Genomic DNA, 26,947 nt, shown 5'->3' on the forward strand with positions numbered 1-26,947 from the left:
TGAAGAAAATCGAAAGCGACCAGTAAGTATCAATGTATTCATGTAAATGTTCTTGAAATGGTAATTGGATTCAAGTTTTTAAGAACTTTTAATTGATTACAAATTTTAAATCTCTACAGTCTGATTGAATGCAAAATGATAAAGGAAGCTCATAATCATGTTGACTGCATAGTCAATAAAATATCCTTTCAGGGTCCAAATGGTAAGATAGGAATTGGTAAGTAAGCTTTCTTTGAGGGTTTATGGACTGAATCCCTGTAACGTAAGGAGTACATGATTGAATATTACATATAATAGTTGTATTCAGTTGTTGAAGAATCATTTTTAATTTTATACGAATAGAGTTGTAATCTTCAAACATGAACTCCTTACGTTGGAGGGATTCAGTCCCTAAACCCCCAAAGGAAGCTTGCCTTACCAATTCCTAGTTGACCATTTGGACCCCCATGTTTTATTGGCTATGTAGCCAACATGATTAACCTGGATAATCTGAAGTTGATGGCAGATGGAAACGATCGGTTCTAGAGGGGCAACTGGTGATTTTGTAAGTGGAATTAAAAATAAGTTTGCGGTTAAATTGTTAAAAGTCGTAGATTGAATGTTGTGGTTTATAATACTTAACGTACTGACAATTTGAATGTGAATGTAATTATGTATGAGATGAGAAAAGTTAGCAATAACAATAGGTTGTTGTACATGTTTCTTATACACAGTAGGAGTCATGTTGATACTTATGATATATGGAGATCGTTGTCTGCATTATTCTAAATGTCTCTAACATCATGTGCTGGACTGAAGACACAGTAGGTGTGCACAATGCATGATTATGTTTATGATAAGACTTACTTATAACCCATTGATCGTTAGTATTTATTGTTGTAACTATGACTCTAGCCTTGCATCCTGTTCTAGTGACTGGCGTATGAGCACGTTGACGATCAACGGTATTGACTTTTGATACTCGAAACCCTTCTTTCGAACAACAAAATTCTTGTGTCTTCACATTCCCTTCCATGTCAAGCCGTGTTGTTCCCCGACGTGCACTAAACCCATGTTCCCGTGCAAATCCCTTGTAAAAGTACCAAGCTTGATCACGTGAAGAGAAGAGCTTACCAACCAATATGTCAGATTCATCAACATTATGTACTTCATGGCATTCCTCAATTGGCTTAACATTGTCTGCATCAGTATGATCCATGGCAAATATTTTATTGTGCAATTTCAGTGGTCCCAACATGAGTTGATGGAGATGTAAGTAAAGGTTCATTGAACAACATGTTTCAGTGGTGCTTTCAATAGGATGTGGTATTGGTAGTGGTAGTTGAAGGGTGGGTACAACATTAAATTTGCAGGACATATTCAGGTATGTACAATAACTTCAAAATCAATAACTTTAAAGTAATAGGTAAAATTACAATGTAGGTGGTAAAAATATACTTTTTTAATGACAAAATTAGTAAACACAAAGATTTGTTTCGATACAAATGTAAACATATGTGTCGATACATTTTCCAAAAAACATCGAAACAAATAATTATAATGTAATAGGTAAATTAACAATGTAACCAGTATATATATACCAGTTAATTATAAAACATGTTAACGTAACGTATCGACACTATTAGAATTTGTGTCGATACTTATTGTCTAGAATGAATGGCCAAACGACAGACACGTATAAAGTATCGATACTAAAAACATCGAAACACATAGATATAATGTAATAGGTAAAATAATAATATAACCGGCCTAAATACACCAGTTTATGAGAAAACAAGTATACATAAAGTATCGACACAAATCCAACAAGTGTCGATACTTCTTGTCCAGAATGTATTTTCCAAACCAAGTGCACAAAAAAGTGTCGATACATTTATAACATGTGTCGATCCCAAATACATCGAAACCTATAATTATAATGTAATAGGTCACTTTACAATGTAACCGGTTTAAATTTACCATTTTTATGATAAAATAGGTCTAAATAATGTATCGACACTTTATTTATTTGTGTCGATACTTTTTATCCATAATGAATTCCCAAACTATGTGCACACATAAAGTGTCGATACATTTATTAAAAGTATCGACTCCAAATACATCGAGACCGAAAATTATAATGTAATAGGTCACTTTACAATTGTCGCAACCGTCTTTCGGTTGGGCCCCAGAATTGGGCTTCGACTTAAAAAATGTGGATTGGAGTCGCCACCGATCATTTATTTAAAACAAATGGGTTGATCGGATACCCTATTTCTTACCTGATCTGCGTCTTTCCAAAGATGTGACGTGTTCGGGAGTCGGTAACGGTCAATGAAGGATTAGCACCCTTGAACAGTCCTTTCGGTATTACGTAATTTCCAGTTGTCTTTGATTAAGAAAATTGCAAGTTAAATTAAAAGGTAAAATTTGATCCGAATTACTTACCCTTAATGAGTTTACGGAAATACCCTTAAAAATAAGATTTTAAAAGAAAATAATAATAATAAAAGAAAGTAATAAAACTAAAGAGTAAACCAAGGAAATAAATGAAACCAATAATAATAAACATAAAATAATTGGATGAAAAAAATGAAATTGAATAAAATAAAATAAATGAAGATAAAATATATATACAAAAAGAATAAAAAAGGTAAAGTGTTTTTTTTAAAAAGAAAAATAATAATAAGAGCAAAGAAACTAAAAATATAATGAAAATAATTAAATAAATAATAATATATATATATATATATATATATATATATAAATATAAATGTATGTATAATATAATAAAATACTAAATAGTAATACTAATAATAAATAAATGAAAAATAAATATACATATAATATTAGCTAAAAAATAGTAATCATAGAAATATAAAATAAAATAAAGTAAGAATATATATATATAACGTTAGGAAAATATAGTAAAAAAACATAGTAAATAAGTAAACATAGATAAAAAAAATATAATATATATATATAATAGGAAAATAATATAATATAACGCAAATAAAAATGAAAAAAAATTATAACAAACAAATAAATAAAATATAATTAAATATATACATATATACATATAAATAATAAGGGTTAAATTAAAATAAAAAATGAATTAGGGGTCAAAATTAAAAGCCAATCGAAGAAAAAAACGACAAAACACGCGGATCCACAAGACCCGTTTATAAAAATCCGAATAGTTTTTCAAAAACACAAGCCTCGGGGACTAGATCTACAAAAATAGATCTCGAAAACGCCCCCGTTCATCGGCCAAAAACATTTCTCTCAGTTTTCTTTCGAAATCAAAACACAGCAAGGGTAAGGAAAAATAACATGCGAAGGTATGAACTTTACCTTTCAAAATATAAATGCTTCGAAAAATGGCTACGAGATGCTTGTAATTTTTTGCTTGGCATTTCGTATATCCTCTTCCGAATCTGTTACAATAGTGAGCTACAATGACTATTTATAATGCTTGTGGATCATATCTTTAGGAGTTTAAATAATAGTAGAACTCTATCCTATTTTTAGGAGTTTGAATCCTAGCAAAATTCTATCCTATTTTTAGGAGTTTGAATCGTAGTAGGACGAAAAGGTGTGTTGACAGCTGCCCCTCTTTGCCCATAGTCGTGTAACGGGGATAGGGCAAAGATTAAAAGACACATTTTTCGTTCAGTGGAGTTGAAAATTGACTCTGGTGTTTCAATAACTCCCAGTCGAATTGAGTTACGGATGACTCCTCCATCGTGAAGTCGAGTTCATATTGAAATGGTATGAAATTGAAGCCGTATTTCGGAATTTGAATCAGTACGTGGCTTTCCGTTTCCCTTCGGTCTTCTTCTCGGTTTAAAGGCCTTGGATCGGAATCGAACTCAAAAATCTTCATTGACAGATAGATTTTTCTTGACTTAAGCTATGCTGCTTGAAAATGGTTGCTTGTCACTCAGGCACGGCTAACCCAGGTCCTCTTCTCGACTTGAAAACCTCGGTTGCAACCGAAAAGTAGTGCGATTGATGTGTCATCGAGCTGAATGGAATCGAACTCGATAATTTTTATGGCAGATAACCCTTCTAGCTTTGAGTTATGCTGTAAATAATGTGCCTTGGAGCTGAGTGTAGTCGAACTCGAAGGTCTTTGTTGACAGATAATCCTTCTTTGAGTTGGATATCCCTCGTCATGAAGTTGAAATCAAATCTAAAGATGGATGATGCTTGTGTGCACGATTCCCTTCGTCGTGAAGTTGAAACCGCTGGTAGCCCCTTCGTTGTGAAGTTAAGCCTGGAATTGGATATCCTTCGTCTTGAAGTTGAAATCCAAGTAAGTAGCATTGTTCCGAGTCCAATATCCTCTGTCGTGAAGTTGAAATTGGCTCTGGAATCGGGAAATTGTTTGTTGACAACCAGCCGTCCCTTCGTTGTGAAGTTGAACTTGTGTTGTCTCGAGTCCAATATCCTTTGTTGTGAAGTTAAAATTGGCTCCGAAATTGGGAAATTGTTTGTTGACAAACAGCGGTCCCTTCATCGTGAAGTTGAACTTGCGTTGTCTCGAGTCCAATATCCTTCGTTGTGAAGTTGAAATTGGCTCTGAAATTGGGAAGTTGTTTGTTGACAACCAGCGGTCCCTTCATCGTGAAGTTGAACTTGCGTTGTCTGGAGTTCAATATCCTTCATTGTGAAGTTGAAATTGGCTCTGAAATTGAAAAGTTGTTTGTTGACAACCAATTGTCCCTTCGTCGTGAAGTTGAACTTGCGTTGTCTGTAGTCCAATATCCTTCGCTGTGAAGTTGAAATTGGCTCCGAAATTGGGAAATTGTTTGTTGACAACCAGTGGTCCCTTCGTCGTGAAGTTAAACTTGCGTTGTCTGAAGTCCAATTTCTTTCGCTGTGGAGTTGAAATTGGCTTCGAAATTGGGAAATTGTTTGTTGACAACCAGCGGTCCCTTCGTCGTGAAGTTGAACTTGCGTAGTCTCGAGTCCAATATCCTTCGCTGTGAAGTTGAAATTGGCTCTAAAATTGGGAAGTTGTTTGTTGACAACCAGCGGTCCCTTCGTCGTGAAGTTGAACTTGCGTTGTCTGGAGTCCAATATCCTTCGTTGTGAAGTTGAAATTGGCTCTGAAATTCAGAAGTTGTTTGTTGACAACCAGCGGTCCCTTCGTCGTGAAGTTGAACTTGCGTTGTCTGGAGTCCAATATCCTTCGCTGTGAAGTTGAAATTGGCTATGAAATTGGGAAGTTGTTTATTGACAACCAGCGGTCCCTTCGTCATGAAGTTGAACTTGCGTTGTCTTGAGTTCAATATCCTTCGTTGTGAAGTTGAAATTGGCTCTGAAATTGGGAAATTGTTTATTGACAACCAGCGGTCCCTTCATCGTGAAGTTGAACTTGCGTTGTCTGGAGTCTAATATCCTTCGTTGTGAAGTTGAAATTGGCTCTGAAATTGAGAAGTTGTTTGTTGACAACCAGCGGTCCCTTCGTCGTGAAGTTGAACTTGTGTTGTCTGGAGTCCAATATCCTTCGCCGTGAAGTTGAAATTGGCTCTGAATTTGGGAAGTTTTTGTTGACAACCAGCCGTCCCTTTGTTGTGAAGTTGAACTTGTGTTGTCTCGAGTGGCACGATATCCTCCGTCGTGGAGTTGAAATCGCGGATAGTCACTTCGTTGTGAAGTTGAGCCTTGACTTGAATATCCTTCGTCGTGAAGTTGAAATCCAAGTATTGTATGTTATGGTGGATACAATTCCCTTCGCCGTGAAGTTGAAACCGTGGAGACCCCTTTATTGTGAAGTTTGGCTTCGAGCTAGATATCCTTCGTCGTGAAGTTGAAATCCACTCTCGAGCAAATTGTGTTGTTTCGAGAGAAACTTTCAATCTGTCGAGTTGGTCAAAGTGTAGCTTCTTGCTGTTGAGTTAAGCAACTAACATGAATCTTTAAAGGTGCTTTTGAATTGAGTATCCTTCTTCTTGAAGTTGAAACTTGACTCTAAAAGATGCAAAAAATTATGTATGTGGAAAATGATAAATATGATGCTCTAAAATGTATGCATAAGATGCATGTAACATGAATTGGTTATATTTTATCTCCTGAAAAAGGTCTGATAATTTGTATTAGGATGTTGAATCCCCAAATGATGCCCCAATATCTAAAAATGCCCCAATATTTGATGTTGAATCTCCAAAGATGCCCCAAATGTTCCTCATTTCATTCTTTAGCATTGATTCTGAGCATGAGTTTTGTATCTAAGAGTCGCATGTCATTTATCAAGATCCACTCTAGAGAGACTGTCTTGTTTAAAAAAAATGTTTTTCTTTCTCTTTTATTTTCAAAGTTCTGAAAATATCAATAAAGAGTTTCGAAAAATGTTTAATCAAAAGTTTTGAAAATATTGTCTCTTTCACGGTTTTACAATTGAGACGAATCATAAAACTAGGGTTCATTGGATATCAAATGTTTAATTACAATGTTAATCCTTCAATAAATTATAGCTATTTGACACGTGCCAAGATCAAAGCTATCTTTGGGAAATGGTTAAGTAAGGAAAGGATAAAAAGGTCTCAGGTTATTGTGTTTGGTCAAAGGTTTGGCATTTGATGCTTAAAGATTTGATGGGGTAGCTTGCATGCTCCTCTACTGGAAGTGTTCTCCGACTCCCAACTTTCATAGTCACATTTGGATTGTGCGATGCCTTATCAAGGAATTTGTGTGATCGCCTCAGTTGCACAATTTTTATATTCGAGCCGCCTTTTCAGGTTTTTAACTTGAATCCTCCTTTGGTTTCAAAATGTTATTCAGGATTTACGTCTTGAACCCCCCTTTGTTATTTTTCTCTACCATGCATTAATTACATTGTTTTTTGGAAACAAAGATTAATCCTGATGGGCGGGATGAAATCTGAAGATATTCTCTTTTGTTTAGAAATCCATGTATGATTAGAAGGGACTTTTAAGGCACGTAATGTAGGCCAGGGTTCATGGTTATGAAAGAAAAGGATAAATAGGCCCAAACAAGTGTTTCAGTATGTTGAACCAAGGATCAATTCATTCTGATACCTTCAATCTTGCTCAAAATGTTTCTATCTCTTGATGCTCTATGATCTTCGAGTGAAGTGATTCAGTGATTCGGGAATGATTGTGCTTGATCAATCTCATAGTTTGAAGCTTGATGTACCATTTGTATTTAGGGAATCTTTACATATGCTTTTTTGTCCCTTTTTCTTTTTGATTTTTGTTCTTTTTTTTTTGTTTTCTTCTTTTTTGCTTCTTTTCTTTTTTCTTTTTGCCTTTTTTTGTTCTGATTGAATCTTCGCACTTGGCATTTGGTTCACCTTTTGGTATCTCATCTGAATCAATGTCTTCGCTCATGTGAGCATATTTCTTCCACCTTTGTCCCCCAGTGTGGAGGGTGATCCTTGGTTAGGGTTGAATCAGAAGAAAAATACTACAGGCTCAAAAGGGGACATAAGGGATATATTTTTTCTCCTGTTGTGAAGGGATAAAGAAAGAAAGCCGTTCATCATTTCATACATGTAAATCTTCACAGAAGAGGTATCCCAAGGGGGATAGATTTTCAAGATTAATTATATTCACATGAAAACAGTGTAATTAATGTATGATAGAATTATTTCGAATGAATTCTTCTTCTTTTTTTCCAGATGTCTCAATGTTCAGGCTCCCCGCGAGATGCCCCAAGTTGGTTCTTTAGAAGAATGCTCATGTTAAAATGAACAACTCAATGCCTTGGGTTTTAATGGTAAGAAAGGTTATTTATGAGTCTAAAAAAGACAGTGGTGTGATCTTATTGACTCAAAGAAAGGTATGAGTGTATCAAAAAGATAAAGGCAATGTTCAAGAATTTCAAAAGGAGGTAATGTCAAAATTTCGTCTTTTGGTAATGACCACGAGTTGTTTTGGGAAAAGAATCAAGGTATTTTATTCTGGGGTACAGGGTAAGAAAGGTCTAATCTTTCCATATGTCAAAAATCTATAATTCTTGAAGAATTAAAAGAATCATTAATTCATTTAATATTGAAGAACTAAAGATTAAAATTTGTTCAATTGCTCCACCTTAGAAATCAGCATAAATTCAATCATTTAAAAGATTAAGCAAACATGAAAGATCAAAGACGTATTCAAACAAAACAATCCTCTAAGTGCAAATGGTATATGCCATGCCCCCTTCTTCGACAAGCGCCATACAGTTTTCAGAGGAATGTTTGGGGCTTCTTATGTGGTAACAGCTAACAGCTTCAACATCGTAGCCCTTAGGATATGGGGATTCTTTTCTTAGATCATCCTGGCAGGCTTTGTCCTACAATCAGCTGATCAGGCTCCCACTGTATTGTTTTCAGTTTTTTTCTTTTGATGTTACAATCTTGCTTCCATGTGGTGTCATGTGGTTAAAACCACTTCATCGAATCCTCCATGAAGAAATTTCATGTTTATGAAAATGCTTAAAAATGAAATGTGGATGCACAACGCAAAATGAAAAAAATACATGAAATGTTCGAGGCATTGATCCAAAAAAGTGCCCATTATTATAATCCTTATTTCGAAAAAATGTTTTATCTTGTAAGAGACATAAAAACAATCAAAGGTACATTCGGACTAAATCCTCTAGACCCCGAACAGCTTCCAGCAGGTTAACAAGTCTTTTGTTGTCACTGGTTGTATGCCTTGTTGGACCACTCCAGCTTCCCTTGCCAGGCCGTGTAGATGGTGAGCTGCCTTCTGTACTTGATCCAGGAAATCTCGGATGACTGCGTCTCTGGCCTTCACCCTTTGTTGTGCTTGCTCCCAACGGAAACGCCACTGCAAATCCCCGTCGAATGGCACTATTTGAAGCTCACTCACTTGCTTTTTGAAGCTATTGTTTTACCATATTTCTCATGTTGTTTCTCCAGATCAGCCATTTGGATTCTCAGACGTTAGATTCTCATGAGTTATCCTTGACTTTATCTTGGTATCCCTTTCTCAAGTCTTCAAGCTCAAAATAGACTCTTTTCTGCTCCCTTTCCAGTTTGTCTGTTCTATCTTTCTGAGAATCAGCATCTAGTTTCCATTGATAACGTTCAACTTCAAGTTCCTTAACTCTCTATTTTAGCTCATTATTCACAACTTCAAACTCTGCCTTGACTATCTCAAGTTCAGAAGGGACAGGCCTGAGATGTTCCTCCATGGTCCGGGTGTCTTCACAGTCTGGCATCGGGATGCTATCATTCTTTCTCAATCTTCGCCACTCCATATAATCCGGAGTAAGAATATCTCTGGCAGCCATGACATCCATCCGGGATATTTTCTTCCATGACTCGGCTGCCTCTTTGATCTTCTTCTTATAATTGTCACCGTGATAAACAAACTCTGATGTAGATAATCCGTATGTTGTTGGGATAAACTGACATGCCCCATACTGTCTAAGTGCCAACAACAAAGCATACCCAACTGCACCCCAAAGTCCAAGTAAGGTCATAGTGTCAAATCCCCAAATCGAAAAAGAACGTCACTGAGGAACAACCAGGGGGCTCTCCAAGTAATATACTGGTCCTGAAGATGAGTGAAGACCTTCATCCATTCTTCCTTCGAAGCGCATTCATGCCATTTCATAGTGATGAACTCTCCCAATGGTGAATAGATAGTGTTGAATCGGAGGTAGGCAACCCCGTTAGTCTTCCAGAAGTGGCTGTGAATCCAGACTTGAAGGAGCTGAACACATCCAATGAACCTTCCTCCACCATTTCTTCTGCAATGATTAAGATACCGAAAGGACTCGGCTAAGATGGTCGGTGCTAGGTTGACTCGCCTTGGAAGTTGTTCAAATAGCTCTACTACGGCTGTGTCTATGCACCCCAAGGTCTTCGAAAAGATAATCAAACCGTACAGACCCAGTGCAAAAAGATCTATAGTCTTCCATTCATCAGGGTGGTTCTTCATTAGTTGCTTTATATGGATCCACTCAATTCCTTCCCCGCTACCTTTGTGTCGGAGTCGATCAATCACCAACTTTTCATCAACCCCTGCAATCTTGGCCAGTCCGTTCTTAAAAGGCTGATTGATATATGCCTTCTCTAGTCTGATGCTTTCGCAGTGCAGTAGTGTGGTATACTCTTCGATAGTGGGCACCATGTCCTCCCGGTTAAAAGTGAAGCAACTATATCCCGGGTTCCAGAATTGAATCAGTGCTCGGAGCAGGGGCTCATCAGTCTTAACATGAAGTAAGAGGGCAATATCACCATATCGTTGGCTGAACTTCTTCTTTCTGTCATTCTTCCAACTGTCCCAAATGTTTCGCAACTCTTGGACATCATTCTGTTTCAGGCTGACAGAGGCATAGCTAACCAGATCTGACACGTAGTTCCCCTGAAGACTGTCTCCCTTCTCTTTCTGAGTCTTCTCGGACCATAGTCATGCCTCAGCATTTTTAATCTCTTGTATTACAACACCTTTGTCCATTAATTCGGATTTATTTTGTGTTTAACAAACGTTTTTTAAGGATCAATAACCTTTTGTTATGATGCAAATGCTAGAAAACAAACACAAAGGCAAAAGGATTAGTAAACTAAAAAAATGACGAAAGAAAAAAAACACAAAAAAGAAAATGGTTAGGGTAAAAATATCTTAGGTTTTGGAATGTGGTTTCGGGGTAGGCTTTAATTCTCCATGGTTTCCCGGTTTAGGTTCTAAAAACGGTACCCGAGTTCTCCTTGCTGGTGCCCCCTTGGGCTTGCCAAACCCTTAGTCCTAAACCCATCACAGGCTTGTGTGAACTAAGTTAAACTCGAGAGGACACATTCCCTTATGCCCGCACGGTGAATAAATTCACACGAAGACATAAGGTATATGAATCCCGAAGGCTACTTGCTAGGCCCGCACGGTGAATAAATTCACACGAAGGCGTCGCTTTCACCCCCACTTAAGACATGGTTTAGAGCTCGGGTATAGAGCCTTAAATGAAAACGATTTGAAGGCTGAAATCACGAGAAAACGATTAGTACAACTATTTACCCGAAAATATAATCAAAAGTAAATAAAAAAGGATCGAAATGTTACCTTAAAATTTAAACTTACCATTTTCGTTAAAAAGACAACTGGAATTACCTTAGCCTGACTCACTTACCTGTCCCCAGCGGAGTCGCCAAGCTGTCGCAACCGTCTTTCGATTGGACCCCGGAATTGGGCTTCGACTTGAAAATTGTGGATTGGAGTCGTCACCGATCATTTATTTAAAACAAATGGGTTGATCGGATACCCTATTTCTTACCTGATCTGCATCTTTCCAAAGATGTGTCGGGTTCGGGAGTCGGTTACGGTCAAGGAAGGATTAGCACCCTTGAACAGTCCTTTCGGTACTACGTAATTTTCAGTTGTCTTTGATTAAGAAAATTGCAAGTTAAATTAAAATTTAAAATTTGATCTGAATTACTTACCCTTAATGAGTTTGCGAAAATACCCTTAAAAAATAAGATTTTAATAGAAAATAATAATAATAAAAGAAAGTAACAAAATTAAAGAGTAAACCAAGGAAATAAATAAAACTAATAATAATAAACATAAAATAATTGGATGAAAAAAAATGAAATTGAATAAAATAAAATAAATGAAGATAAAATATATATACAAAAAGAATAAAAAAGGTAAAGTATTTTTTTAAAAAAAGAAAAATAATAATAAGAGCAAAGAAACTAAAAATATAATGAAAATAAATAAATAGTATAAATAAAATAATAAAAAATATATATAAAAAATATAAAAATGTATGTATAATATAATAAAATACTAAATAGTAATAATAATAATAAATAAATGAAAACTAAATATACATATAATATTAACTAAAAAATAGTAATCATAGAAATATAAAATAAAATAAAGTAAGAATATATATATATAACGTTAAGAAAATATAGTAAAAAACATAGCAAATAAGTAAACATAGATAAAAAAATAATAATATATATATATATATATTAAGAAAATAATATAATATAACGCAAATAAAAATAAAAAAATTATAACAAATAAATAAATAAAATATAATTAAATATATACATATAAATAATAAGGGTTAAATTAAAATAAAAAATGAATTAGGGATCAAAATTAAAAGCCATCGAAGAAAAAAACGACAAAACACGCGGATCCACACGACCCGTTTATAAAAATCCGAATAGTTTTTCAAAAACACAAGCCTCGGGGACTAGATCTACAAAAATAAATCTCGAAAACGCCCCCGTTCATCGGCCAAAAACACTTCTCTCAATTTTCTTTCGAAATCAAAACACAGCAAGGGTAAGGAAAAATAACATGCGAAGGTATGAACTTTACCTTTCAAAATATAAATGCTTCGAAAAATGGCTACGAGTTGCTTGGAATTTTTTGCTTGGTATTTCGTATATCCTCTTCCGAATCTGTTACAATAGTGAGTTACAATGACTATTTATAATGCTTGTGGATCCTATCTTTAGGAGTTTAAATAATAGTAGAACTCTATCCTATTTTTAGGAGTTTGAATCCTAGCAAAATTCTATTCTATTTTTAGGAGTTTGAATCCTAGTAGGATGAAAAGGTGTGTTGACAACAATGTAACCGGTTTAAATTTACCGATTTTATGAGAAAATAGGTCTAAATAATGTATCGACACTTTATTTATTTGTGTCAATACTTTTTATCCATAATGAATTCCCAAATTATGTGCACGCATAAAGTGTCGATACATTTATAAAAAGTGTCGACCCCAAATACATCGAGACCGAAAATTATAATGTAATAGGTCACTTTACAATGTAACCAGTTTAAATTTACCGGTTTTATGAAAAAATATATCTAAATAATAATCGACACTTTATTTATTTGTGTCGATACTTTTTATCCATAATGAATTCCCAAACTATGTGCACGCATAAAGTGTCGATACATTTATAAAAGTGTCGACCCTAAATACATCGAGACCGAAAATTATAATGTAATAGGTCACTTTACAATGTAACCGGTTTAAATTTACCGGTTTTATGAGAAAACTGTCAACATAATGTATCGATACATTTTAAATTCGTGTCGACACTTTTTAAAATTACGCGTATTTTTTCCCTTCATTATTTTCCAGAATATTTTCCAAACCAAGTGTACGACAAAGTGTCAATACATTTATAATAAGTGTCGATACTAAAAACATTGAGACCGATAATTATAATGTAATAGGTAAATTTACATTGTAACCGGTAGAAATATACCGGGTTAATAAGAGAATAGGTGTACGCATAAAGTGTCGATACATTATAAAAAGTATCGATCTCAAAACATCGAAATCGATAATTATTATGTAACAGGTTACAATGTAACCGGTAAAAATATACCGGTTAATTAGCAAATATGTCTACATTATGTATCGACACTCTTTAAATATGTGTCGATACTTTTTTTCCAAAATGAAAGCACAAATAGGTGCACGCATAAAGTGTCGATACATTTTAAATTGTATCGATCCGAAAAACATCGAAATCGATAATTATAATGTAATAGGTCAATTTACAATCTAACCGGTTGAAATTTGCCGGTTTTATGAGAAAATAGGTCAATATAAGCGTTACCTATTACATTATATAAGCTATCTAATATGTTATTGTACTTGATAATATTTCCGGTTAAATGTCTATTTTATTATATAACACTACCTATTACATTATATAAGCGTTACCTAAAATGTTATAATATTTCCGTTTAAATGATATATAAATACCGCTGCTTGTCTTCCCGCGAGAAAACCCAGGATGTTTTCTTCGGATTGCTGCAATGGGAGTTTGGGTTCAGGAGATTTATTGGGGTTTCGGAATATTTTTCTTTATTTGTCAAGGTTTTCATTTTCAAAGTATTTGAACACCGTCTTAAACAAATATTTTTATAAGTTTAGTTTAAGCAAAACTATCATTTAACACCGGGGTTGAAAGTTTCAATCAACATAAATGGTAAATGTGTATCTTAATTTATAGGTAAGCCGTTTTAATTTAATTTATATATATTATTCTTGTTGAAATATTTTGTAAGTGTAAATTTTCGTCTATTGAAATATTAAATAATAAAATAAATATTTAAATTATATTCATTTTTGTTTTAGGTATTTAAACTTTTTAAAGTAATATTTTATCTTATAATCATTTAAAGATCTGATTAAAAAATAGACATTTAAAATAAAAAAAGAGATATAATAAAAATATTTATTTCAAAATAACATAATATATATATTTAAATATATGAGTGTTATGATGATTGGATACCCACAATCTTTTATAGTTTTAAAGACGAGTAGCTGAGGTAATCATCTAGGATCACAAAATACCTAGAATAAATTTACGATCCCCCAAACACATTCTTAATGTACTTATGATCCTATTTCTATTCAAAAAATAAATATATATATATATATATATACAAAGTAAAAATAACTACTTAACCAATCGATTAAATATATTTTCTCAAAAGAAAAGAAATACTCTAAAGTATATAATATAATATATTGATGATTACTTTTTTGTCTACCAAGATCGTTTTCAACCTATTTTATTAATAAAAATACTAATTTTATGTTGAGACGCTAGTTGACTAATATAAGGATGGAGTTTTCTTAACAGCCCTACCCTTATCACCATTTATGCTTACAATTTTTCTTCTTCCCTTTATCAATTGCTTGAAAACAAACCATTTATACCTATAATTATAAAAAATCATGGTTTAGCTATTAGGATTTAAAGGTGAATATTGGGTTTGAGTATGTGTGTTGAATATAAATAAATTAACTTACCCTTATTCCCATATGTAATGGGGTAAGGGGAGGTAGGATAGTAGGCTGCCAAAGTTGAGAGCACCTTCCGTGAGAGACCTCCGAATTATGAATTGCTCATCTTGGGATCGAATCCCACGATCACAAGATTAAGAGCCTTGTGCTCTACCAACTGAGCTGGACGGACAATTCGTGTGTTGAATATAGACCTTTTATTGATAAAATAAAATATTATTTTTTTTTAGAGAATTTAGGTTTAGTTATCGGTAGGACGGTAAATGATTTATCAAGCCATATATTAAAAGCGAGATATAATTGGTCCGAGCTATTGACTCCCTTTGACATCGTGGATGGGCAACTAAAGTCATTTAGATACCTCGATAAATCAATAAAGTAGCTGATCGCTTGGCGAAACTTGGCCCCCAACAGCTTCCTGATCTCACTGTTTATGATTAACCTCCCGAGCCGATCATCTCTCTCCTATCTTTCGAGGTTGCTTCTCTCTCTAATACTCCCATGGAGTCTATCTAGCTAGTCTATGTCCCTTTCTATTAGGAAAATAAAAAGCGAGATATAATTGGTAATTGTGTGAATTGGGGCGGTCGTAGTCGTAGATGAGTGCCGCTCTCTATTTCTAGAGTGTCGATGAATGGGGAAGACATTATTGTTTCAAACTTGATAATAATTAGACATATTGAATGGAAGATATATAGATAGACGCATAAACAAGGGCCGGTGCGATGTGGGATCTCCTGCGTTTGCACTTTGGCACTGTGGACTGAACCCACCTTCAACATCTTCAAACTTTTTTTTTGGAGGGTAAATTAAATTTAGCAAAGAATATGCTCGCCGCAGGGAAAGCTATACAATCTGGAGCATATGTTACTGTATGTATGGCCCAACTGGTTTGCAAAAGAAAACAAAATATTCCACTTTAATTTTGTGTAGATGATGATATCCAACCCTGATTGCATGGTGGGTATATGGGTTTATCGGCAATTGAACTGCCGTTAAAACTTGGTGTGTGGAGACTACCTAAGCGCTAAGCCACTCCATTTATGCTTCATTCATCATATATTTCAGAATACTGTTGGTCATTTTTCTTAAAGTTCTCATTTATGATGATTTGTTCGCCGGTTGTATTTGGAATTGCATTCAGTGCTAAGTAAAGATGATGATTCTCATTAATTCTTATATAATTTTTTGAGTATAAACGAGAGACGATATGTGATCTTAATGAAACTAGTTTATCTTAATTCATTTGTCTTAATTTCTTATGAAAATAGAGTTCATCGATATCAGTTAACAATTAAATTTTAATTGATTACAAATCACCGTTGGTCTCGTGAACAGGTTGGTTGAGTCAGATGCAATTTTAACTTCCTAGAAAACCCCATGAAAGCATGGGTTTCATACATGTTAACGACCATCCTAACAGCAATCAAAAGAGAGGCCACAAGCAAGCTCCTCGGCCCTATTAATTTCAGGTGACAGATTTAAATAAAGTTCTGCATAAAGAAAAATGAAATATATATGTAACAGGTATAAAAATCTCTGTAATTCGAGCTTACAAACTAATGATTATTAATCCATTTCTGCCTCCGATACAAAGCCTACATAGAGGCAAATCAATAAATATCAAACCATTCCTTTAATTTTATCCAAAACCATATGCAAATTCCTTTATCTACCTGTTTTACAATATCTCTAGTAGTCTATACACTGCTAACTAGATCATTCAAAATGACGCTGCACTTGCAGAAAAAAAAGAAACATACTATCTGAAGTTTTGAGTTATCATCGCTTGTTGTGTAATGGGTTTGACCCTGTGGGAACCTTTCGCTTCTCCTCGAATTGGCCTGAAAAAGCTGAACCACTCCACCCTGGATGAAAAAACTGTTGCCCGGGTTGTCTGGTTCCTTTGTCTGATACGAGGATGTTCCTCCGGATAGCTTGGATCCTGGGAGTTAAGAGGAGGAGAATAACAACAAGAGAGCAAAGTTTAAAGCGATTCATCTTTTGTTTAAGAAATGGAAAGGCAGTCATAGCTTAAAGCTAGTTTCTTATTATATATATATACGGGGAGGCCTTCGACCGTTTCTTTAAGTATGTGCTTTCAGATTCTTCAAGTTTTAGGTTCTGTTTGACCCCATTTTGCCTTATGATCTTACATTCTTATATTCTGGTAGGCCATAGCCTCTCTGCCGTTGGATCAATGTGTGAACTTGACTATTTTAAAATTTATATATATAAAATTTGATATGACATATATAATACGACATAGGGTAAATTATGTACTTAGTATATAAACTATCAGTTTTGATTCGTTTTAGTATTTGAACTTTTAATGTTTTCAAAACCATGCATAACGTTTAGTTTTTGTTTCATTTTAGTATCCCGTCATTAAAAACTTCACACGTTTAATACTTAAACTATCACTTTTGGCCCGTTTTAGTACCTAAACTTTCATTTTTTTAAAAATTTAATTAACGTAAAATTTTGAACTGGTACTAAAATGAAATAAAAAGTAAATTTTAGGTATGATTTTAAAAAAATTTAAAATTTAGGTACTAAAATAGACTAAACTAATAATTTATGTATTAAACTCATAAATTACCCTACAAAATAAATAGAATTTAGGTTAAACTATAAGGTTTGTATCTAAACTATAATTTTTATTCTGTTTTATTATCTAAATTTTATCTTTTTGAAAATTATATATAACATTTAATTTAGATTTCAATTTAGTATCCTGCCGTTAGAAACATAATGACATCGATGACATGGAATTTATATTACAAGATGCATGGAATATCAAAAAAGGGAAATTAATTCCATATCACATTTTTAAAAACGGATACCAAATTAAAATCTAAAATAAATATTAAATATAGTTTTAAGAAAAATAAATTTATGGTATTAAAACAAAATAAAATTAGTAATTTTCCTTAAATCTATTAGGTCAGACACATGTGATCAGTGTCCTTGTAATGACGGTTGGGGGTAAAGTCAGCATTTAATATGGGACAAGGACACCAGAAATACACGCAAAATACTATGTGAAAACTTGGAAGGGAAGAGAAGCGCTCGCCGTTGGATTTTTTTTTTTTTTTATGATTTGGAAAGACCGAATTCCCTATACATTACCCTTGCATGGAAAAGGGCATTTTGGTTATAATGAAGTCGGAATCCTTACACCAACGAACTGGATTATGGTTTTAAAAATCCATAGAGTTGTTGACCATTAATTAGAGCCGCGAGGTCGCATTGCCACATTAATCAAATTCAGATCATCAACACATGTGGACGCGTATGAAAATGGTCGGCTGTGGATATTGGAATTTCAGTCTTCCTACTAGATCGCTCACAAGCTATTGATACCATAGTTATAAAAAATTTGATGGATTAAATCGTTGACCAAAGTAAATGGGTAAAGGTGTTATAGTCGGTTCATTTTTTTAATTTAGATGTAAAATTCTAGTAGCAGATCACACAGATGTTGGTTGATGTCAAAATATTTTCTCTATAAGAAAAAGGATGAATGAAGGTAAGGTGATTTAATCCATTCTTTTTGATCTTGGTCGAAAATTTTTATAATAACTCTTAGAATCTGTGTTAATCATAAGGGTCATTGTGACTACCCATAAATTAACAGAATAAGTGAATATGATCAATTAAAATATATTTAATTTTGATAAATTATGTGGGCCATTAAGAGTTCATACCAGATGATGTTTCTCAAAGGCCATTGAGTATTTGAGATTCTTTATTTTATGGAGATACTCTCTTGAAATTTTGGTTTTGGAAGCTTTGAGACACATAGACGATATGTGGAGGACCTTTGACGGAAGCACAATAAAAGTTTATTATAATATAATAATGTTGATCGAATATTAATTCCATTATTATTATCACTTATAGTATTAAAAAAAGATGAATTTAAATATAATTAATTGAAATTTATAAATTAAAGTTTTAAATACTATAATTAGATTATTGGTGGTTTGATATTAATTAAAATATGTATTGCTCCATATGTGGCAGTTGATTTATCAGTAATATATAAATTGAACCTACATCCTAAAATGTCAAATATAAATTTATACTTTAGAAGAGGGAAGATAACATTCAGCTGCCAAACCAATTGGAAAGCCTTGTTTTCAACAACAACAACAACAGCCAAGAAGAAGCACACCACATATACTTTAATCAGTGTTGAAAAGTTGAAGGAAATTATTCATGTACAAAATGATGTAATGTTGAAAATTGTAAGGAAAATTCACCTGAAAATGTGGGCAGGGGCAGCAAAAGTTTCATGACTATGATGTATGATATTCATACATTAATTATGCAGCGCTCTCTATCCATTCACACTTCCATCTTCAGCAGTACATTAAATGACTTGGTCAACTATTAATTCAATGTTCATAATTATGAGTGAATTTTAAAATATTTTAAATTTAATTGCATTTCTTTCATTTTAGTTTTGGTAAATTTTATCTTTTAATTATATAATTTAAACTTTAAAATTTTATGAGTGAATTGTGTGTTGTAGATCTTTAAACACTGTGAGTACTTATTTTTAAACACTATTGCATGTAATCACTTTAAATTATTAAAAAATGTTATTAAGTATTAAAACTTTGAGTTTAATGTTACAAATTAATTAAATGTTTCCAAATCTTATTTTATATTTTTTTGAATTAATCACTGATATTCGATATATTGATTGACTAATTCAGATTATATACTGTAGAGATGAGAGCGATCCTCCTAACCCAATTTGCTCCATTCGCAAACCTTATGATTCAAACTCATGACCTCATTTAAGGGATCTAGTACCTCATCCCACTAGACTAATTGATTGTGATTTTTATACATTTGTTTAAATTTTCATTTATTTATTAACATATTTAATTCGAAATATAAGGCTACTCCCAAATTGTAAGTGTTAAAAGAGAAGTTTATATTAAGTATTAAAACTTTGAGTTTAATGTCCCGAATTAATTAAAAAATAGTTTAATTGAAAATTTAAATTAAAATTAAAATAACAATTATGTTTTTATAATTATATATATATATATAATAATAATTAAAATTAATTAATTGAATTAAATAATAAATCTTAAATTAATTTTTTTCTCGAATCTTTGGACATCAATTTAGTCATCTATCATCGTTGATGAACTTAGGGATGTCATTAACCTTCTCCATCTCAATATGTTATTTTCCCAATTTTTCCCTTTTTTCGCTTTGCATTTTTATTTTGTTTGATTCATTGCTTTTTCTTTTCTTTTCTCACGTTCACTTACCTGCATGTTGATCCGATCTATTTGTGACAAATGATGTGTTTTTCTAAATATATGATTTGTTTTGTAAATCCAAGATCATATTCGTTTAATAAATCTTCTCATTTTTCTTAAAAAATAATAATTTTTATCTTATTTTATACAATATTTTGTAATATTTCGCCTCTTAATTTTACATTTTTTCTCTTTCAGGGTTGATTTTGTCTTCAATCATTGAATTTATGGGTGTTCAAATCTTTTTCAGTGTATATTTATGTATATTTCATTGGATCTTGTGGGATGATAATAAGATGACTCCTTAGGAATTAAGAAGTTATTCTCATATTATTGTTAATAATAATAATAATCGCTCCATTAATATTGATGTTTTACAATGACTTAAGTTTGGGCATACTAGATTTTTCAAGAGTAATAACATTTTTTTAATTTTTTTATTATTACACAATTATATTTTTATTATAAATAAAGTTATATATATATATATATATAATTAAGATTGAATACTAAACTAATATGCAAGTTTATATATTGAATTACTTTTTTACAAACATATATTTATTTATTGAATTTCTTTGATCCAGTTTCTGGTGCTGCTGCTGTCCGAGCCATTATGCGTGACTATAATGGCCAAGTCTTGGGTGGTCTCACCCAACATTCTGCTGGGTGCTTTGATCCAATCTTGGGGGAGATTCATGCGTTGAATGCTGGCCTTCATCTGTTTAGAGATAAGCCGTGGAGTCGTGTGATTTTTGAGTCCAATTCCTTGCTAATTATCAACAGGCTTTCTAGAATGGAGGACGACTTGTCAACGCTTGCCTTTCATCTTCACGAGGCTCCGGATTTTTTTTAGTCTAAATAGAGGGTTTTGGATTTATTTTGTTATTGTAATAAGGTGGACCACACTTTTGCTACATGGGCCTTTAGGTACGAAAGTTCTCTTTTCTTTAACTCGGTTTATCCTAAAATTATATTTAATGTTGTGTTGAACGATTTTCATCTGATTTAATATATATTTTTGGGTGTTCTTTTCCCATTTTTTAGATTTAGAAAGAGTTATTGATGAGGCCAGTAGAATTTATAAAAGAAAAAAAAACTATTTTTTAGCATAATTATTTTTTATGAAACATTTAATTTTATGCCTTTCAGTTGATGGAAATATAGGTTCGTGTTGTGGTGGCTGTCAAGTCTAATATTTAATCAGAATTCAAAGTCCAAAAATGGTTTCAAACGAAATCTTTGAATATATAAAACAAATCTTTAGTTAACATCAACCTGAAATTTCATGGATATTTTGTTTATTATTACAACTTGATGTTTGCAATTGGATTGTTTTTTTTAATCCACTTGCATATAATATTACTATAATATATAATTATAATTTAATATCCTTTTTGACTTGAATTATATTCGTAATCATTCATTACTGAAAGTCTTTTTGATATGATTATCCCGACAGACTGTAAATATTGATAACAACGTGGGGATAGAAGATAGAAGTTAATTAATTAAAGTGAAGTTAAATCACCAATTATATAAGTTTTTAAGTTAATTTTAACTCTAAAATCATTTATTTCAAGAATTGAATCTTTAAAGTAATTCTTTCGGTTTTTTCTTTTAAAATATCGTTTCAGGAGGTGATCCAAGTGTCCTGGTCTCACTAGTTATTTTTTTTAAAATTTCTTTGAATTTAAATCTAAATAAACAACTTCCCGTTTTAATTTTTTTTACATATTCTTGAAACGTTAGTTCTTGAAATAATTATAAATTAATATTTATTCAGAATCTTTCTTAGTTTTTGATAATATGAAGACACATTGCATACATAGTTATTCTAATTTGAGATATTTAGGGAGGACATCACTCCCTTAAATCACTTAATTTATTTTTGACAAAAAATCTTCATTTACCAAAACCAGAGATGGAAGTAAAATCTATTTTATTCTCCATTTTCTTCACACTTTTGTCGAAACGGTTTTCCAAAAAGAAAGGTGGGTCTCGTTTTGAATAATTTTGTGATTGGTTAATAATAAAACGTGGTTAGAGGAGTCGCCACCAATATTTGATTAAGGTGTAATTAGACATCCAAAAATGCATTTGTCATCTTAATAAATTATTAATTTTAATTAAAACAACAAATTTACGGTATGTGCTGCCAAAATTCGAGTTCGGGAGTCGGTTATGAGTGGGGAATGATTAACATTCCACAATGCCCTAAATCAATACCTAGTCTATTAATTAATTGTCTTTGCAATGAAACTGAAAAATTTGAGTATAATTTAATTCTGGATCCCATGCAAAAAATATTCTTTGAATTTTAGGACGAAGCACAATAATATTTAATTATTTCCAATCGAGAAGAATCGACCTCTCATGTCTTAAAGCAATCTATTCTTACTCCAATTGAAATAAAGGAATATTACAATTCCATCCCCAAATGCAATATTAATTCCAAGTTTAATGCACAAATAAAAATAAATTTAAGATGACAATAAAACACTCTTTGAATTTTAGAAGGGAAAAAGGAAATATTTAATTATCTTGTATTGAGAAGAAATGACCTCTCATGCCTTAAAACATTCATTCTTTATTCCAATCAAAATAAAGAAATATTACTATTCCTTCTAAAATTAAATATTAATCCGAGAGAAAACGACAATATCTAATTATTCTTAATCGAGAATAAATGTCCTCTCATGCCTTGAAACAGTCATTTATTACTCCAACCAAAATGAAAAGATATTACTATTCTAAATATGGATTCGAGTGTTACTATTTTTAATACCCATTGGAAAATACATGCAAAAACAAAACAAATAAAAATAATACATCAAGCAAGTATAATTAATTATTTTTTACCAATATTAAATAAGAATAAGAATGTTCAATTATTTAAACACATCTATACGAGACCTTAGATTCGATCTAACAGTCTTTTCTCGGTGAATTTAATTAAAAGAACATGATCTTTTTCTTGATCCCCAAATTTTAAAATGGAATTGATTTAATTCGTGTCACTTAACGAGATAGAATTTCATTTTAAAATGATCAAAAGTAATTTTCTTATACGTTAAGGCAGTCACTCTACGACAATATCAAAATGAACGAATATTACCCTTAGTCCAATTACTTTGATTCGAGTCAAGAAATGCTTGTGAGGTATCATGCAAAACTAATCAATGACTAAAATGAAATAACATTCAAGCAACATGGAAAAATAAAAATAAAATAAAATGAAAATAGTACTAAAATATAAACAATCAAAACATCATGTCAAAAATTAAAGCAAAATAAAATGCAAAAGTGACTAAAATGAACATTTTTAATATAAAGTGCTAAATTACAAAGAATAAAAAATAAATAAAACATGGGGACTAAATTAAAATATAATAAAATTGTATGGCCAAAATAAATTAAATAAAAACAGATTATAGTTCAAAATATAAACATGCAGAAACAACATGGACTATTTCCTAATTATTCCTTTTTTTCTAGCCTAAAACATGCATATGAATAAAAAAAGGGGTAAATCAATAAATTAGTCCATAAGTATTTAAAAAAATTAAATCACCACTACACATGACTAAACTGTAAAAGCACGCTAAACACGAAGGGATTAAAATGCAAATAACCTTAAAAATAATAACAAGCACAAAATGGGTAAATAGCATATTCTGTCCCTACATGTGACCATTTTGTAAAAATACGCACAAGTTAGGAGGAATAAACAACAATTATACCAAAAATTATAAAGAATACATGAAAGTGGGTAAATAGCATAATTGGTCCCTATATGTGATTAATTTGTAAAAACACACGCAAGTTAGGGGGACCTGAATGCAAATTCTCCTAAAGTTTTCTATAAATACAATTTTCCTTTTTTAGTCCTTTTATTTTTCTGATTTCTAGAGAGAGAAGCTCTCACTTCTCCCTAAAATTCAGCCCTTCGCCGACAGTTTAGCCCTTGTCGGCCGTCGTCCTGACCGTCACACCACTATCGTCGTTGGTGGTTGTTGGCCACCAAATTCCACCAGGAGACCCGCCTCGACCTCATCGTCTCATATCTGGGCTTGGTTTTGTGAAAAACAGTCACCAATAGTGTGAAATAAAATTGAAACCCTTTTGCTCCAACCGCCCCAATCTTCGCCGTCCGCCGTTGGATCGGGCTGATCCCTAGGTATCTTGTTCTCCTCCCTCGTGCACTCCTCTTCACATTTCGAATATGGAAATGGAGGCTCCGAACACTGGCGAAGTCTCCGACTGAAGGTAACCTCTTTTCTTCTCATTTTTTTACTATATTATTGTTAAAAATAATGATGTGTTTCAAATGAAAATAAAAGAACCGAAAAAATTTGCTCTGAAATATTCCTTTTTTTATATTATCATTTTCGAAATGGGGGGTCTCCCCCATTACATTCTTGTTGTTGGATTTTATAATCCATTACATATATGAAATAACATAAAAATCATTGATTTGATCTTTGCTTGTGCTTGGGATATGCTGGCTGAGCTAGAACCCGGTGATAGGGGGTTGGTGCGGTGACAGTAACCATGCATGGGGCTGGTGGCTGGTGGCAACGTGGAGTGTTGGCATTGGACAGCAGGAACGACGACAGGGGATCGGTGCGAGTGGCGACGATTGCATATGATTGAAACCCTAGGGTTTCAAACCCTAATTTTCTTGGGCCTGCTGTTGGGTTCATCATTTGGGACAGGTTGTAGTGGGTTTGTTGATGTTGGGCTCGGGTCTGATTTTAACTTTGGGGGCATTTTTAATTTTTGTTGCCCGATTGGGCCCTTTGTAATGGACCGCATAAATAAATAATAAAATTATTATAAATATATGAAAATAAAAATAATAGTAGAAATAATAATAATAATTACATAATTAATGAAATCGACAAGATCTCCGGGCAAAAACGAGTGTTGGCAACTTCCATTTGTTTCTGCAATGCTAAGAAAAACGCCATTGATGAATGCTTGGATTAGAGAGAAAATCTATAAATTGAAGTAAAATCCTAGTGTATGATTATTCTAAAGGAAGTCCTAGAAAGCTTATGACCCAAGTTTCAATTTTCCATGCTTAAATTGTGATCTCACTTCATCTAGTAAGGTAATAGTGATATAAAAACTCTAAGCCACCAATTTGGGACATGCGTGAGTTTGTCTTAGATATTGATAATGGATCTATGAATTTTGTAGTTGGATTGTGTTTTTATGTTGGTAAATCTCAAGAATAGGCTGTGACTTCAAAGGAAAGAGGAAAAAAATAAGTTAATCGAGTAATTCAAAAATCTAAGGTGTATTATAAATTTGAATTAGGTAAGTATATTCGTAGTTGAGTCTGCATATGAATTTGCTTTGTCATGACATTGGTTGTGTATGATTTTGTCTTAAAGTATGCTAAGATATAATTTCATGTATGTGTCTATTTTTCAGTTAGAATATTTGTTTTTTGAAAGATCAGTTAACATACTATTGAATGAGGTATGTATGTATAATGCATATTCATAATATCTATATTTTTGAAATTTTCATATTGCTTTGGTTGGAATATGGTGTGAATTGACAAATCCAAATTTGAGATATATGTGAAAAATGATTAATCACACTTGTTAATGTTCAAAATTAAAGCATTTTAATGCAGTGTAATTTTATTTTAAATAGCACTTTAATGTTGTTCAATGAATGACGATTTTATTCTCACAACTTAGGTTGTAAACAGTTAGCAAGTCTTCTCATTTGAGATGTCCCAAACAAACATTTGCTTTGAAATACTATCCTTCCACGGAGTGTTTTCATGACTTTTATAAGTTCTAATTTTGATTTTTGAGAGGTGTAGTAATATTAAAGTCCACTTCATCTTTCGAGTGTACAAAATTTGAAGAGTCATGCTAACTTCGGGGGACCATTCGTCCATTGTAACGATCATACACATCGAGGCGAATTCACTTCTAAGGCAATGGTTAATACCACGACATAATTATAATTCTAATTAGTTATTTTATTTTTTATTTTTAGTCAGTGCTTACACCTCATTTTACAATAGTTTATTTTCCAACAATTTAAAAGCAAATTCGAGTCTTGCTGTTTAACTTTCCCAAGCACAAAAACAAATCTTTCTATCCCAATTAAACAATATAATATCGTTCTTAAAAGGCTTAAGTATACAAAAGCTGCCCAACCTATGCCCGTTTTCCAGTTTATTGCCTAACGTTTATTTCGTTATTCTTTACTCATTTAGATGCCCAGACCATCAACGGTGTTAATTTTCCCGTTAAGTGGCACGTGTCACAACATGATAATTTTAATTTTTTATTTAAAATCAAAAATTAATATATATATATATATATATATATATATATATAAAAGAAAGCACAAATTTTGAAATAAACACAAAACTTTGAAAACCTTCATTTAACCCCTAAACCCACGCCGACTGTTACCTTTTGTCATCGACGAAGCTCCACCCGACCTCCCCTCCCCTCGGTGACCGAAACCCCTATAAAATTATGACTGATCGATGGTCGATCGATGATGAGTCAACGTTTTATACCCCCGTGAACCCTAGAATGAAAATCGTGATCCCATGCGATTTCGGCCGTCGAACAATCATCAATTGGTCACGATTTCATGTGGGTTCTGGTCGTCGATGAGAGAGGAGGTAGGGTGGAGTTTCGTCGATGACAAAAGACGATGTTCGGTGTGGGTTTAGGGGTTGAAATGAGGGTTTTCAAAGTTTTGGGTTTATTTCAAAATTTGTGTTTTCTTTTTAATATATATATATATTATATATAATTTTAAATAAAACTTTTAAAATTACCAGGTTGTGACACGTGTCACTTAACGACTAAACTTAATCATTCATCACGGCTTGACCCATTTTGAGTAACAGAATG

At 32.7% G+C, this 26,947-nt stretch overlaps 1 protein-coding gene across 1 annotated transcript in view; it reads right to left on the reverse strand.

Moving 5' to 3' along the window:
• Positions 1–24,334, reverse strand: part of LOC120139143 — a 36,277-nt gene extending 11,943 nt beyond the window's left edge. The window contains exons 1-2 of the mRNA XM_039154463.1: positions 24,181–24,334; positions 16,579–16,702 (exon numbers count right to left, since the gene is read on the reverse strand). Coding sequence (XP_039010394.1) covers positions 16,579–16,702; positions 24,181–24,334 — 278 coding nt within the window. The remainder of the gene's footprint in view (positions 1–16,578; positions 16,703–24,180) is intronic.
• Positions 24,335–26,947: the final 2,613 nt, after the last annotated feature.

Source organism: Hibiscus syriacus, unplaced genomic scaffold (genome assembly GCF_006381635.1).
Source record: "Hibiscus syriacus cultivar Baekdansim isolate YM2019G1 unplaced genomic scaffold, ASM638163v2 tig00110729_pilon, whole genome shotgun sequence".
Lineage (NCBI taxonomy): Eukaryota > Viridiplantae > Streptophyta > Magnoliopsida > Malvales > Malvaceae > Hibiscus > Hibiscus syriacus.